Raw genomic sequence first — 14,264 nt, 5'->3', positions numbered from 1 at the left:
AACAGAGCAGTGCACCCAGTGCTGCCAAATCTGGAGTCACTCCAAGGTGGTTTTAGCTCAGCTGTTTCTGAGTGACTGAGCAGAGTTCATGGGGCCCAGGTGGTGCACTGGATGGATAATCTCTGAAACCAGTTCTGTGCCAAATGGCATGACTTTATATCATGACATTCCACACTTTTTTCTTTACAGGGCTGAAGCTTTTCTTGCATTTCAGTTGCATTTTTAGGAGTTTACTTTTTTTGAGATTTTGGTTAGAGAGCTGGCTGATGGAAAGACACCTGAAGGTTGAGTAAAGGTTGCCGTAAAAACAGTTGCTGAACGTGGCTACTGAAAATATTTTCTTCAAGAAATATTTAACACAGGGGTTACAGTGAGGGCTTTTGGCCTCTTGAGCCTGGACTGGGGACAGCACTGGATTTGTTTCTAGCTAAAGCTGCTGTCAACTGCAGAATCTGCAAAGAAGGCATTTCAGCAGTGGGGGTCCTGTTGATTTTTGTTGATTGTTATAAATTTGTAGAACTTTACCAATGCTTGTTTCAAAACTGAAAATAATAACATCATAATTTAAGAACACAGCAGATATCTGGTGCATTTGATTCCCATGTGATAGTTGAAAACACTGTTAGTAATTGCAAGTCACCAGAAACCAAAGAACAAGAAGCAAAATGTTCACTTGCAACCTCTAACAGGAATTTTCTCTTAACAGGTATATCTTTTTTCAGTGTCTTTAGTATAATTCCATGTGAGTCTAGAGGGTTCCTTGTTTTCTCAGCAGCTGAGACTCACAGCATTCCCCGTCTGGCAGTGCACAGTGAGCCCTGGCCGTGCCCTCAGCCCCAGGAGCTGCACCCAGCACAGCCTGGCAGGGCCTGCAGGGCACTGGGGCAGAGCTCAGGAGCCACCACAAACCCAGCACAGGCTGGAGACACAGCCAGCACTGCCCGGGGCACCTGCAGTGCCTGCCACCAGTCTGCCCTGGGAGCAGCCCGGTTAAAGCTGAGTGGGGTTTATCTCCAGGGCTGTAAATCACACCTGGGCTGATAGGCAGGGACCTTGTCCTGTGCCCATACACAGGGGAAGATTTGGAGTAAAGTGCACAGGCACAGCCACAGCACCCAGCATTACCAAGGGCATAAGAGATGTGCTAAACTAATTTGAGGACTGTGGGTCCTGGAAGCCACTGGCAGCTGTAAAGAGAGGTGTGAGCAGGAATGGATCTGCAGAAATGGAGCAGCTCTCCTGTGGAGACAGGCTGAGAGAGCTGGGCTGTTCAGCCTGGACAGGAGAAGGCTCTGGGGACACCTGAGAGCCCCTTGCAGGAGCCCAAGGCAGCCTACAAGGAAAATGGAGAGGGGCATTTGCCAAAAGCATGTAGCAACAGGACAAGGGGGAATGACTTCAAACCAACTAAGGTAGGTTTAAATCAGATGGACAGAAGAAATTCCTCCCTCTGAGGGTGCTGCGGCTCTGGCACCCAGAGCAGCTGTGGCTGCCCCATCCCTGGCAGTGCCCAAGGCCAGCTTGGACAGGAAACTGTCCCTGCCCATGGCAGAGGTGGCATGAGTAGAGCTTTGAGACTGCTTCCAACACAAAGCATTCTGTCTTCAGATCAGCTGATTCTTTGAAATGCAGTTTCTGACAAATGAGAATTCACATGATCTGAAATTGCAAAACTACCTTTCTGGGCAGTTTTCTGACTCAGAGCCTCTGAGTCAGAAATCAAAGAGAAAAAAAAAAGGCAGAGCCTATTACCTGCATAAAACCAACACAACCTCTTCGTTAATGTGAGCAGAAAATCTCTACTCAGCTATTCTGTTCTCTCCTTTTCATATCATTCTTCATTTATAGATGTGAAAGGATTCAAAGTAAATCCTCTGGATTTTCTAGAGGCATTAGATTTGGAGTAACTACCCAAATACAACTCTTTAATCTTGCTCTCACTTCACAAAAGCTGGTCATTCATCTCTTTCCTGTTGTTACTCCATTGCAACACCATTCCAAACATCCCTGAACACACAGAACTGAGTGACAGGTGCCTCCTGCACCCTGCAGGGAAAAGCTGCCATTTTTCTAGTGTTGTTGTTCTTGTCATAAAAATGCTTTTCTGAGAATAAAAATGACTCCACTTTTCCTTTGGTACAGGTACCCTTGCAGGGCTGTTGGTTTGGTCCTGGCTAGATTGTGTTTCGCGCACAGACTGTGTCAATACCAGTAGCTAGATTGTGTCAGTACCAAAGGCAGTGAATGGAAGCGAGTAGAGCCGAGGTGGCCTGCAGGTGTGCGCAGCGCAGGTGAGCAGAGCCTCCCCCGCTGCCGCAGCCGGAGGTGCTGCAGCAGCAGGAGCCCGCTCCCGGCAATGCCAGGCTGGTTCCAAAGCATTCCGAGCCGCGGTGCCCGGGATTCTGCGAATGCCAAGGCAGAGGAGCACTGGGGAGGCGGCAGGAGCCCCGTGGGCAGGAGGGCTCCCCGCTCCCGGCCCGAGCCCGGCACTGCCTGGCTCGCAGCCCGAGCCCTCCCTCGCCTCACCCGGGTTTGCCTTGCGTCAGCTGGCCCGGGCCGAGCCTATAAAGGCCCGGCCTGCGGGCTCGGTGCCAGTGGCACCATGGCAGCTGCGAGGGACACGGCGCTGCTGGCCTGCATCCTCTTCCTCGGGGGCACGGCGCTGGTGGCCACAGGTAAACACCGGGGCGACTGCCCAGGGCACCTGCGGGGCGAGAGGGCACCCGCAGCTGCCTCCCGGGGCCAGCCGAGAGCAGGGCTCCATCCCTGGGCAGGGATGAGCTCCAAACCCTGGGCAGGGATGGGATTCAAACCCTGGGCAGGGATGGGCTCCAAACCTGGACTGAGCTGGGCACACAAACTGAGATGCAGTAGATAAAAGTTCATTTCAGTTTTTAATCTGCTTTCAGTCTTTTGTCTTACTTGTGTCCTTTGCAAATAGCAAAATCAAATCCCTGTCCCAAAATCCTGCCTGCTAAGGCTGAGCAGCCACATTAAAACATGTGTAATTTGATGTTAGAACTTCCACTCACATCTTAAAATGAGTCTTGCTTAAATGTTAATAGGATTTGCTTGTGCCAAACTATTTTTCGGTATGTTAGAAGCTTTTTCTTCTGGCTGTACATACTCTCAAGTATCTAGAATATATTTTCTCTGTTGATTGTCTTTTCTTATGAGAACAATCTGTTGGAGTTTTTTCTAACAACACAGGGCATAATAAATATTAATATCTCTATGCAACCACTAAAGTGTGGGTGGTAAGACAATAGATATTATATGGCTGAAGGAGATGGACATACAGACCAATCAAAATGAAGAGCAAGATAATGTCAGCTCTAATGATTTAATTAAGGAATACTGGAAGTGTGTTAGAACAAATTGGTAAATCTAAAATTTAAATGAGTAAACACTAGTAATCAAATTAGTAAAATAAAAGAGTAAAATAAAAGACCAGATTAAGGTAGTGTACTGTCAAAGCCAATGAGAGTTTGTTGAAGCTTTATCTATAAAATCTACTTGTTGAAGTGAACAAAAGCTCTATATTTAAGTAGCAAATCTAGCAATTATTACAAACAGAGCAATGATGTGACTCTGTGCTGCTGTCCCACAGAACAACCAGAAGCAGAGACCAAATACGGCCGAGTCCGAGGGTACCAATTCAAGGTGGACACAGCTGAGAGGACTGTAAATGTCTTTCTGGGACTTCCTTTTGCCAAGCCTCCAGTTGGATCTCTGAGGTTTTCTGAACCCCAGCCACCTGAGCCATGGGAAGGTGTCAGAGATGCCACTTCCTACCCCCCAATGTAAGGCAATGACCAAACCTCTGAACCTTCCGTGATGTTAAACTCTGGGCACTTCCATGACACTGATGTGCACACTGGGCCATCCATGAAGACAAATTCCTTGGTGCCCCCTCATTGCACCTGCAGCTCTTCCAGTGGATGCAATTCTAAAGACACTCTGGGAGCTGCTCTCTGTACCAAAGCTGCTGTTTGACGGGCATCAGTGGTGAGCTGAGATGGAGCAGCACATACAGACCATGCTCTGCCTCAGGAGCACTTGGCCATCCCTTACCAATCCCTGTAAACCTTTGGAGCATGGACAGAAAGGAGCTGAGCAAATGTTGGAATACAGCATTAGGGTAGGGGGAAACTCCTGAGTCAAGTGCTTAAAAGGGCACATAAGAAATGCACAGCAATTCCAATCTACCTTGGAAATGTCTCACTCCCCTTGTCCTACTGCCCTTGTTTAGTGTCTCAAGGCTAATACCTACCATTGCAATGTAAAAAGCTATTGGAGACTTCAAATAATTCATTTATATTTTCATATGTATTTCACATAGCAATCACAAAGTGTGCTGCAGATCAGTTTCTGGTTGGCACTTTGTTGTGGAAGTACAAAAAAACTTCTCTTCACAACTTTCAGGTTTATAATTGACTCGTTTAGTGAATTCTCTTCCTTGTTACTTTTTCATTTATTCAGGTGTCTACAGGACCGAGTACAAGGACAGATTATTTCAGACATGGTTACCAACAGGAAAGAGAAAGTTCCTCTGCAAGTGTCTGAGGATTGTTTGTATCTAAATGTGTACACACCTGTTTCTACAGGAAAAGAGAAGCTGCCTGTAAGCAAAATCCTTACAACACCTTGAGCAAAATTATCTGTCAGGAAAACTTCAACCTCTGCCATGAGCAGACATGCAGGGCCACTTCTGTAGTGATGATCAACTTACATGCTTTGTCCCAGCTCATATTAGCTGGAATTAAAGAGACTCAAAACCCTATTTTACAAGTAAAATTGCATTTTAGCTAAGCAGTGCTTGATTTAATCTAAATGATCTGTCCAAGGTCACAGGGCACTGACAAAGTGTAAGCATTGAACAAAAGCAGTGCCATTTTTTAGCCCTGCAGGCCTTAGATTTGAAAGTTTTCTACAATTTGTAAAACGTAATCTGAAAGAATCAGGAGTGAAATGTTCTATCTTAGGCTATAGTTCGTTTTTGTCACTGGGGGCTCTTACCTGGGCTGGGTTGATCCTGTGTTTCTTTTTCCAGGTGCTAGTATGGATCCATGGAGGTGGATTAGTTTTAGGAGCAGCTTCATCATATGATGGCTCAGCAATAGCAGCCTTTGACAACGTGGTGGTTGTAACAATTCAGTACAGATTAGGTATTACTGGATATTTTAGGTAAGTTGGTTGATTTCAATTTTTCCTAAGGGACTTCCAAAAGGATGTGTGCAAAGCCTTTGTAAAGAGAAGTGCATAAGACCTGCTCATGCAAAGAAACATTTCTGAACTGCACCTGCAAGCGCTGGGGACAATTTCCAGTCCCAAGGCAGCTTCCACATCTGTTCTTGTGGGGCTGCAGCTCCAGTCTCAGGGATTCCTGAGCCATCCATTTGTCAGCAGTGGAGGGAAGTGGTGTGTAGGGAATGGCAGATGATTTCTCACACCACAGACTGTATTTTCCCCTCCCTCTTGGCTTGCATTGAGCATTTGAACAAATCTGTTCTCTCCCTGCAGCACTGGTGATGAGCATGCCCGAGGTAACTGGGGATATTTAGACCAAGTGGCGGCTCTTCGGTGGATTCAGGAAAATATCTTGCATTTTGGAGGAGATCCAGGATCTGTCACTATCTTTGGAGAATCGGCAGGAGGAATCAGTGTCTCTGCTCTTGTAAGTTCACAGGAACATTGAATTGGAATTATTCAGGGGAAAAACCCCTCCATCCATTTTCAGTATCTGCATGGGAGGTCAGTGAGAGAAAAGGGGCGGTGTTCCAGTGACACATCACCTGGGTCTTTGATAACACAACAAGGCAAAACAACACAGATTGTGAATGAGAAAATGTGCAATTTTCATACTCAAATGCTGCAGTTAAGTAACAGAATGTTATTACTCATCTGGTGAATTAAATTCACCTTGGTTTGGTGTTTATTTTTTTCAACGTTAAAAAACCCTCAAAGTCTAATCTCATGAGAAGAGTCCCTTAGGAGAAGTTGTGGACTCTTGCCCATTTTCTGTTTGCTTTGACAGCCACTTGTGCAAAGTGATTGAGGTGAATAGTTCTGGGAGCTGATGCAGCCCTGCAGTTTGTGACCCTGTGATTGTGTAGAATCTTTACTCCAACACGGAGCACATTGGCTGTGACTCTCTCCTTCTCCAGTCCCTCCAGCTTTGGAACAGATCACACAGCCCAGCCAGCCTTCACGGTACCTGGCACACACATCCCTGCTTCCTCTGGCCAAAAGCTCTTCCTGCCCTTCTGCAGCAGAGCCAGACTGCCTTGGGCACATTCCATCTGTACCTGCCCTGCAGAGTGGTGCTGGGAGGCACTGGGAGCAAAGTGCAGGGGGAGGGAAAGGCCCTGAACTCCCCATCCCTGTGAGCGCTGCCAGAGCACTTTGCACAGCTGGACTGTGGTCAGAGGCTGCACAAGGACACTCTTAGCACAGGGGCTTTCCAAATGGCCACTGCTGATACTGAAATGCAAAATCCCTGGGGACAACTCAGAGCTTGTCATGCTTGTCCTTGCTTTCTCACAGGTCTTATCTCCCCTGGCCAAGGGCTTGTTCCACAAGGCCATTTCAGAGAGTGGCACTGCAGCCCTGGGCTTGTTCACTGACCAGCCTGAGGAGGATGCACAAGTGAGTACTTGTGGTAATTGTAATTCCTTTTTCCAGATAGTTCTGCATATCTGAAACTATTGAATAGTCCAAAATATTGAATCATGTGAATTCACATTTCTTTTGAGTCAAAGCAGTCATTAAGATAGAATTTCTACTTGCATATAGTAGAAGTTTAATGACATATTGCTTTCAAACACCCAAATATCTCCGAGAGGAGAATGAAAAGTCAAGTAATATTGTAACATGTAGTGTCTTCAAGAAAAGTCAATTTACACTTTTTGACCGGAAAATGGTATCAGACTCTGAATACTCTTCCCCTCCTCCTTGGTGCCTGTAGTGTCTAAATAAACAAGAATTTATTCTGATTTTTCACTTTGAGAACTACAGGCTTCCACCTCTTTCTTTTCTCTTTAACTGCAAGGAACAATTTCCAGAACCTGGGAGCTGGGACATAAAAGAGACAGCTCTCCCTAATGACAGCTCTTGCTCCAGCCAAAAAGACATCACCAAGAGTGCTAGAATGTGCTCTCTGTTGCCCTGCAGAGGGTTTATTCTCTAACTCCTTTATGTCACCCAGCCTTCTCAGCCCAGGCTGTCATCTAGCAGCATTCTCTTAGAATATTTCTGTATCAAAAACTCTTGGAGGCAGAGGTTTTCCCCTTCTGCCCAGCCCGTGGTGTGAAGGATTGTGAGGGCTTCAGTCCAGTCCCTGTGGAGCTGGGACAAGCCAGGCTCCAGCAGCCTTTGGGCAGGAGCTTTGGTGCTCCTGCTGGACTCGGTGTCTCGTAGAGACAGACAGAGGAAACGTGTCCAAAACTGTTTGTTCTCACTGCTTGCAGAAAATTGCTGCTGTCTCTGGCTGTGAAAAATCCAGTTCAGCTGCAATGGTTGAATGCTTGAGAGGAAAAACAGAAGAAGAACTACTACAGATAACACTGAAAATGGTACATGAAATGATACTTGCATTTAAATGACACCTCAGACCTTTTCATCCCAGAGCATACTCTTTGTGGGCTGTAATAATAGGAGAACCTAAAGATGTAAAATCTGATGTTCTTGACTTTTTCAGGACATGACAGCACTGCAGCTCTGCAATGACACCTCGCCTGAAAAGTGCAAACAGGTTCCTGCCCTTCCATTCTGCATTCACTTGGACCTACCTGTGGTTTGCTGTTGTGCTCTAGTAGGGCAGGCAAAAGAAAATGGCACAGATGATTCTGGAGAACCTGAAAACCAAACCATATATTATCTCCTACCTAAAAGATCTTATCGCCATGCTTATGGGCATTTGACATTTCAATACAGAATATTTTTCCCCCAATATTCCACGCATCCATGGCCATATTGAAGAAGAAAATATGTAAATTCAACATAATGACTTCTGCTTCACAAACATTAGAAATATCTTCACAGTGTCTTCTGCCCAATGCAAAAAAAAACAGTCAGAAAAAAATATAAGATTGCTTGGATACCATTATTTGTTGTATTTTCACTTAGCTTCACTTTGGAACTGCAGTAAAAATCTCAACTTCTTTTACAAGCAAAATTAATACATTAACAAAGCTTTCTTTTTTTTCCTTTTTTGTTCAGGATGTCTTTTTCGTCAGTTCATGTGTAGATGGTGTATTTTTTCCAAAGAGTCCCAGGGAATTACTCTCTGAAAAATCAATCAATGAGGTCCCATACATCATAGGAGTAAATAACTGTGAATTTGGATGGGTAATGCCTATGGTAAGACATGAAATATTTTGATATATAAATATTTTTTAAATAGAAGCTTTTTCACTAAGTGCAATTCTATGTATCACACAGGGAATGAAATATCCTCCTTTTGTGGATGGTCTGGATAAAGATGTGGCACGTCAAATTTTACAGAGCAACTTAGCAGTATTCATTAAGGTAGGAGACCAGTTTCAGAACAGCCCAGTGCTGCTGCTTGGCTGCCCTGGCTGTTTTTACCCCTGGAGGGACACATTTCACAGGGAAATGCCATTGTGCTGGACAGCTCCCTGAAACAGGGCAGAAACAGGCACAGATGTGCTGCACTCCTGTTACCTCCAGTGACTGGAAATACCCTCTACATTTCCAGCCTGAATGACCATCTTCTTCAAAAGGAGTTCTGTGGGAATCCAGGAGCGATGCAGGTAGCTCAACAAGGTCTCTTGATGTTGTCATCTTATTGCAAAAGTTCCATACCTTCTTGGTGATTTCTCATTGGCAGCTCCTCACAGCACAACCAACAAACCCCATCTCTCTTCACAGCACAGCCAGTCCACTCTTTTGTGGTCCTCTTCTTACTGGACAAGGCTGTGGCCTATTAAAGGCAAGGCTGTTCCTAATGTTTGGTGATTAGTTCAGCTGCAACTCCTCAGGTGTGAGACTACCTTCGGCACCATCTTTATTGTCTTACATTCTATCAATTACAAAGTTGCAGCATCTCTAGAAAGATATGGTTGAGTAAATTCATATTATAACATATTCACATATCTCACTTAGGACTAACAGTATACAAACGTTCAGGCAACACGTCACAGCAAGAACATATGTTTCTAAGTTCTGATTTAGTTTTGCTTTTCACAGTCTAGAACATCAACCTAAGGCTTTTCATATACTAATGTTGTGTTTACTATCTTTTGCAGGGCTCTCTGCAAAAGACAGTAAACCCAGTTCTATTTAACTTTGGAACATGTCTGCGTGCTGACCTTGATTCATTACCTAAACTTATATTACATACTATTAGAAACTCATAAACTTACACTTCTAGAATACTGACAAAATCAATAGCTGTACAACTTTATAAGACAACTCACAAGAATAAGTTAAAGGCTATGTATTAGGATAGTACAAATCAACAGTTACATAATTTTATCAATAGCTATGTGACTTGAACAACATTGATCTAGAATCTGTCAAGTGTACTTACACTTACGGAACATAAACTTTCACTTATGCCTAAGCAAAGATTAATAGTTGCAATTCACAAACAAAACGGACATGTTTCATCATCAAAAAAATACAATATACTGATGTATTTCTTAGAGCTACTCTGCCCCAGCTCCAACTACTGCTTTAATAATCCTCTTCTTCCTTTTACAGTGAATTCTCTTGCCAGTTCTTTGTTGTACTAGTTGGCCACTGCAAACCTCTCTTGCCCTGCTCTGTTTGCCATGTAGATGAAGCAATCTGTTCTTCTCTTGATATCTTACTTCCCATTGTGTCCCCAGCGGCTCACCTGTACTCCAGGTGTCAAAGCCTGTCAGGTCTGGACCAGGCAGCATCCCCGGCTGCTCTCAGGGCTACGCTGGGCTCCATCTCCAGCTGCACCTCACCCACAGCCCAATCCCGAATCACATCGGGTTACCGTGGAGATGGCCACTATACAATTTTGGAAGGCTTCTCTTACATGTTGTCTGTGCAGCTCTGACTCTGCCTCTCAGAGCTCCATGTTACAGCTTGTGTCCTGCTGCACACACTGCCATTCTGGGGGAACCCAGCACCGTCCTGGGTCTCTGCCGGACTGTGCCCATACCTTGGCAGAGGGGGGCAGGGCTGGCTCCAATGTGCCAAATAAGTAAAGTGTGTAGCAACCACCCCTCATATCCAGCACCCTTCTTCTTGGGGGTGGTGTCTCATACATCGCCTAGACATGTAGAGGTCTGCCTGCATTTCTTTCAGGCTCAAGTCTGCTAGGCTACAACTCATCTAGATTTTAGGGCCCCCAAGCCCTCGGTCTGCCTGCTCAGTCCCTAAGCTCCACCATCTTACATCACTTAGGTCTGCAGTCACCTTCCTGAATCACCTCGGGATCACATTGCTTAATATTTAACACCTTTTTCCCAAACAACCACAGGATCACCTCTTTACTGCTCTCTCTACAGCTCTCTGCCCAAATCACAACAGGATGACATCAGGGTCACCACTTGTGATCATCTTACTGCAAAAGTTCTATACCTTCCCAGTAATTTCTCATGGGCAGCTCCTCACAACATCAACTCCTACTTTTTGACAGCACAACCAACAAACACCATCTGTATTCCCAACCAGCTAACCCACTCTTTTGTACCACTCTTCTTATTGGACATAGCTCTGGCCTCTTAAAGAAAGGCCAGTTCCTAATCTCTGGTGATTAGTACAGCTGCAGCTCCTCAAGTGTGAGATTAACTTCTGCACTATCTATATTTTTTACGTACTATCCTTCCACATTTTGGGACATTTTAGATCCGCCCAGGTTATGCAGGACATGCAGAGTACCAGCAGCTCTGGCAGGAGACCTATGGGACACAACCTCCTAAAGCAGTAGCTGGGCACTGGAAAGGAAAGCCCGAGAGGTTTGGGGTGCACTGACACCTTTGTTCACCTTTCTTGAGGTTTTGCTTCCCTGGCATTTACAAATCTCTTGGCTCTCTGGTGCCTTTCTGGTCTGCTGAAACTACTGCATTAAAAAGTACAGATTATGAGGTAAGAATTAGGGACTCCAGAAGCAGCGCCAGTACTTGCAAAGATCATTCAATGACACAAACATCCACCATGAACTCGGAAATGCAGAGCCCAGGCTTGTTCTGAACAAATGATGGTCATCTACAACAATCAATGGATTTTATGAAATCCAGCAGGATTTCTGTGCTGTTGTGAAGGTGTTTCCACAGAAGAGAGAACAGTCAGTATCACTGACTGCTGCTTAGCTAAAGGTGCTTCATCCTTTGATCTTGCATCCCTCTTTTCCCCGAGATCACCTGTATCCACAGCTGTGTAACTCCAGTCTCAGCTTTGAGCCACACTCTGACACAGCTGAGGATTTTCTCTGAAAGCTGTTGGTGAGGGTTAGCCAGGGATGTGCAGAGGCCATGCTCACCCTCTGCTGTTGGTCCTCATGGTATTCATCATCATTATGATCCTTTTTATTGCTGTTTCAGGGCCTTACATCTGAAGTTGTTGACAGAGTGTACAAGGAGTACATGGGGGATGCAGAAAGCCCTGCTCAGGTCCGAGATGGCCTCCTGGATGCAATGGGAGATGTCTACTTTGTCATCTCATCTGTGCAAGTGGCCAGATACCACAGAGGTAACCCAGCAGCTTCAGAGCAGCTGTAGAATTCTGTCTGGGGGTGGAGTGGACAGTGTGCAGCACTTTTCACTTTCCAGAGCACTGGTAGTCTTTTCATTTAACCAAAACAGTTTTTCATGAAAGTTTATCATGCAAGTTTCTCATCTCTGGAGCAGTATTTGCAGCTCTCAAACCAGCACTTTTCTGTATCCTCTAGATGCTGGCAACCCAGTCTACTTTTATGAATTCCAACACCGGCCGAGTTCAATGGAAGGTTTGGTACCAGCGTTTGTAAAAGCAGATCATGGAGCTGAGATTGCCTTTGTCTTTGGAAAGCCATTCCTAGCTGGTGATGTACCCATATTTACTCCATATTCCTTTTAGACCCTCAGTATTACTCATTTCTATTACTGCAGGGCTTTACAATAGAATTTCTCTCTTATAGGCATTATAAACATTACACTTATTATACACATACCTTATATATCATAAGCATTATTATGAGTATACACATTTTCTGTCTTCAGTAGCAGATACTTTTCAGTACATCATTCATCTGCAGGTCTCTCCTAGAAAAACCTCCAACAGCTCAGGGCAACCAGGAGAAGTGTTGCAATTGACAGGGCTGATACTCATTATTTAGTTTCTAATGTGGCCCTTTCATCTCTCCCTTTGCAGGAGGTGCTACAAAAGAAGAAAATGAACTTAGCAGAACTGTTATGAGATACTGGACCAACTTTGCCAAAAATGGGTGAGAATCACAGTGCTAATGACAGCTCAAGTTCAGTCTGTGCTGCCCAGGACATACTTACCTGCCTGAAGCAGTACTTACATGGTGCTTCCTAGAAATTTGATAGAATTTAAGATCAATATTGAAGCAATTTCTCTTCTTAAAGGTCTGTTTTTAAAAAGCAGCAGAAACGAGGATGAAAATAATCTAAGGGCAGTTACTCCATCTGCAATGGGGTTTTAGATCTAAAATGAATGCCAACTTTTACACTTTTGCTGTTCCACTGAATGAGCATTTTCAAAAAACACTGTCAGTTTATTCAGGTACCAGAATCTCATCAGCTGGGCTCACCTGTTGGTTTTCTGAAATGCCCTGAACATGAGCAGTGAGAGAGCAATGGATTGGCAAAGGGAGAGCTAACTTCTCCTTCTGTTCTTTCCAGAAATCCCAACGGAGAGGGCTTGGTCCATTGGCCTCAGTATGACCTGGAGGAAAAATACCTGGGAATAGACCTGGAGCAAAAGGCAGCAGAGAAACTGAAAGAACACAGAGTGGAGTTTTGGACACAGCTCATGAAACAAAGTCAGACTGGAAAAAGAAAACACACAGATTTATAAGAGCTGTGGAAGGCTCAGTTTGCTTTTAAAACCCCAAGGAAACAAAATGTGTTAGTCAGCATACAGAGTAATAATCACCTTCTAACTCACTGCTGTGTAATCTGCTGTCCTAATCACAGTGAAAGGAGAGAAACAAGGGGCATTCAGAATGTTTGTCAGACTTTGTCAGAAAATCACTATTTAATGAAGCAAGCAGAAAAAATCCCCACAATCTCTCCAGGTCCAGACAGACCTTGGTACCTCCTAAATGCATATCAAAACTGAATACTGATGTGGGAATGGGCAAATGAACTGAAATGTATAGGAAATGAGCAATACAGCATATACCATAAGTGTCAGACTATTTTATATTCTTATTCCCTTCTTCTTTCAGAAGGGCATGGTCAGTTGTCCTTCCTAGAGACTCTTTCTGCTTTCTTTAACTGGAAATCACTTGTAGGCAGCAGAGCATCCATCAAACTACGTCTGTGACGTGGGCTCGACATCTCACAAAAGAGGACAGAAAATCTCTACCTGTTTTATGAATTGTTATAAATAAATGTTGCTTTGATTTTTTTGGAACTTCCTTTTCTTTCACTGAACTGACAGAGGCTCATTCTGAGAGGTCAATTCACACGCGAGAAGCCAGAAACGTGCCCAGGCTCTTTGTGCCACCTAAATGGTTTCAGGTATGAAACTTTTCAGGTGTCTGTACACGACCTGAGGCTTAAGGCTCTTTCAGAAATGCTTCTAGGCTGTGCCTGTGTGTGCTTCAACCCATCCTGGCAAATGCCCAGTCCAGGGGCTGCAGGGGACGCAGTGCTGGCAGGGCAGAGGCGCACAGAGGCAGAGGGGGGAGCAAAGGCTGGTGGTGCTCCCTGCATGTTGTTAGCCCAGCAGCACAGAGAGAAGATCTGCTGACATGCAGAGTGTGCACCCCAGCCTCCCACAGCTGGGCAAGGGCTCAGGGCACACAGGGAGGGAAGTGGCTTTTCTGCCAAGGTACATGACAAGCAGGATACAAAGGAACAATGTGGGGATCCAGGAAGCCAGGAGAGCTCTCCTCATGTCCATAAACAAACAAACAGCCCTACTCCAACTACCCCTTTACTTGGTGCCCAGCTCCCACATGCCACAGCACCCAAGGGGCTCTCACAGGGACAGCCCAAGCTCCTGCTGCAGGGCTTGACCCTTTGTAGGTGCCTTCTTCTTCCTCCTCTCCCCTGGGTTCACTTGCTTTTGCACACCTGTGGATCTCAAGCAGT

At 45.1% G+C, this 14,264-nt stretch overlaps 1 protein-coding gene across 1 annotated transcript; it reads left to right on the top strand.

The window, feature by feature from the left end:
• Nucleotides 1–2,602: 2,602 nt before the first annotated feature.
• LOC311159258 (fatty acyl-CoA hydrolase precursor, medium chain-like) lies at nucleotides 2,603–13,414 on the top strand (the record flags this gene model as incomplete). Its single annotated transcript, XM_084215239.1, has 14 exons — nucleotides 2,603–2,675; nucleotides 3,611–3,803; nucleotides 4,483–4,624; nucleotides 5,054–5,187; nucleotides 5,524–5,677; nucleotides 6,547–6,648; nucleotides 7,470–7,574; nucleotides 7,700–7,753; nucleotides 8,221–8,361; nucleotides 8,443–8,529; nucleotides 11,544–11,691; nucleotides 11,891–12,022; nucleotides 12,352–12,424; nucleotides 12,846–13,414. 14 exons carry the CDS (start codon nucleotides 2,603–2,605, stop codon nucleotides 13,018–13,020), a joined length of 1,713 nt encoding a protein of 570 aa, XP_084071365.1. The 3' UTR covers nucleotides 13,021–13,414.
• Nucleotides 13,415–14,264: the final 850 nt, after the last annotated feature.

This window comes from Fringilla coelebs (assembly GCF_963513975.1).
Source record: "Fringilla coelebs genome assembly, chromosome: 14".
Lineage (NCBI taxonomy): Eukaryota > Metazoa > Chordata > Aves > Passeriformes > Fringillidae > Fringilla > Fringilla coelebs.
The sequence above is the reverse complement of the archived record's forward strand: the minus strand, read 5'-3'. Positions and strand labels throughout refer to the sequence as shown.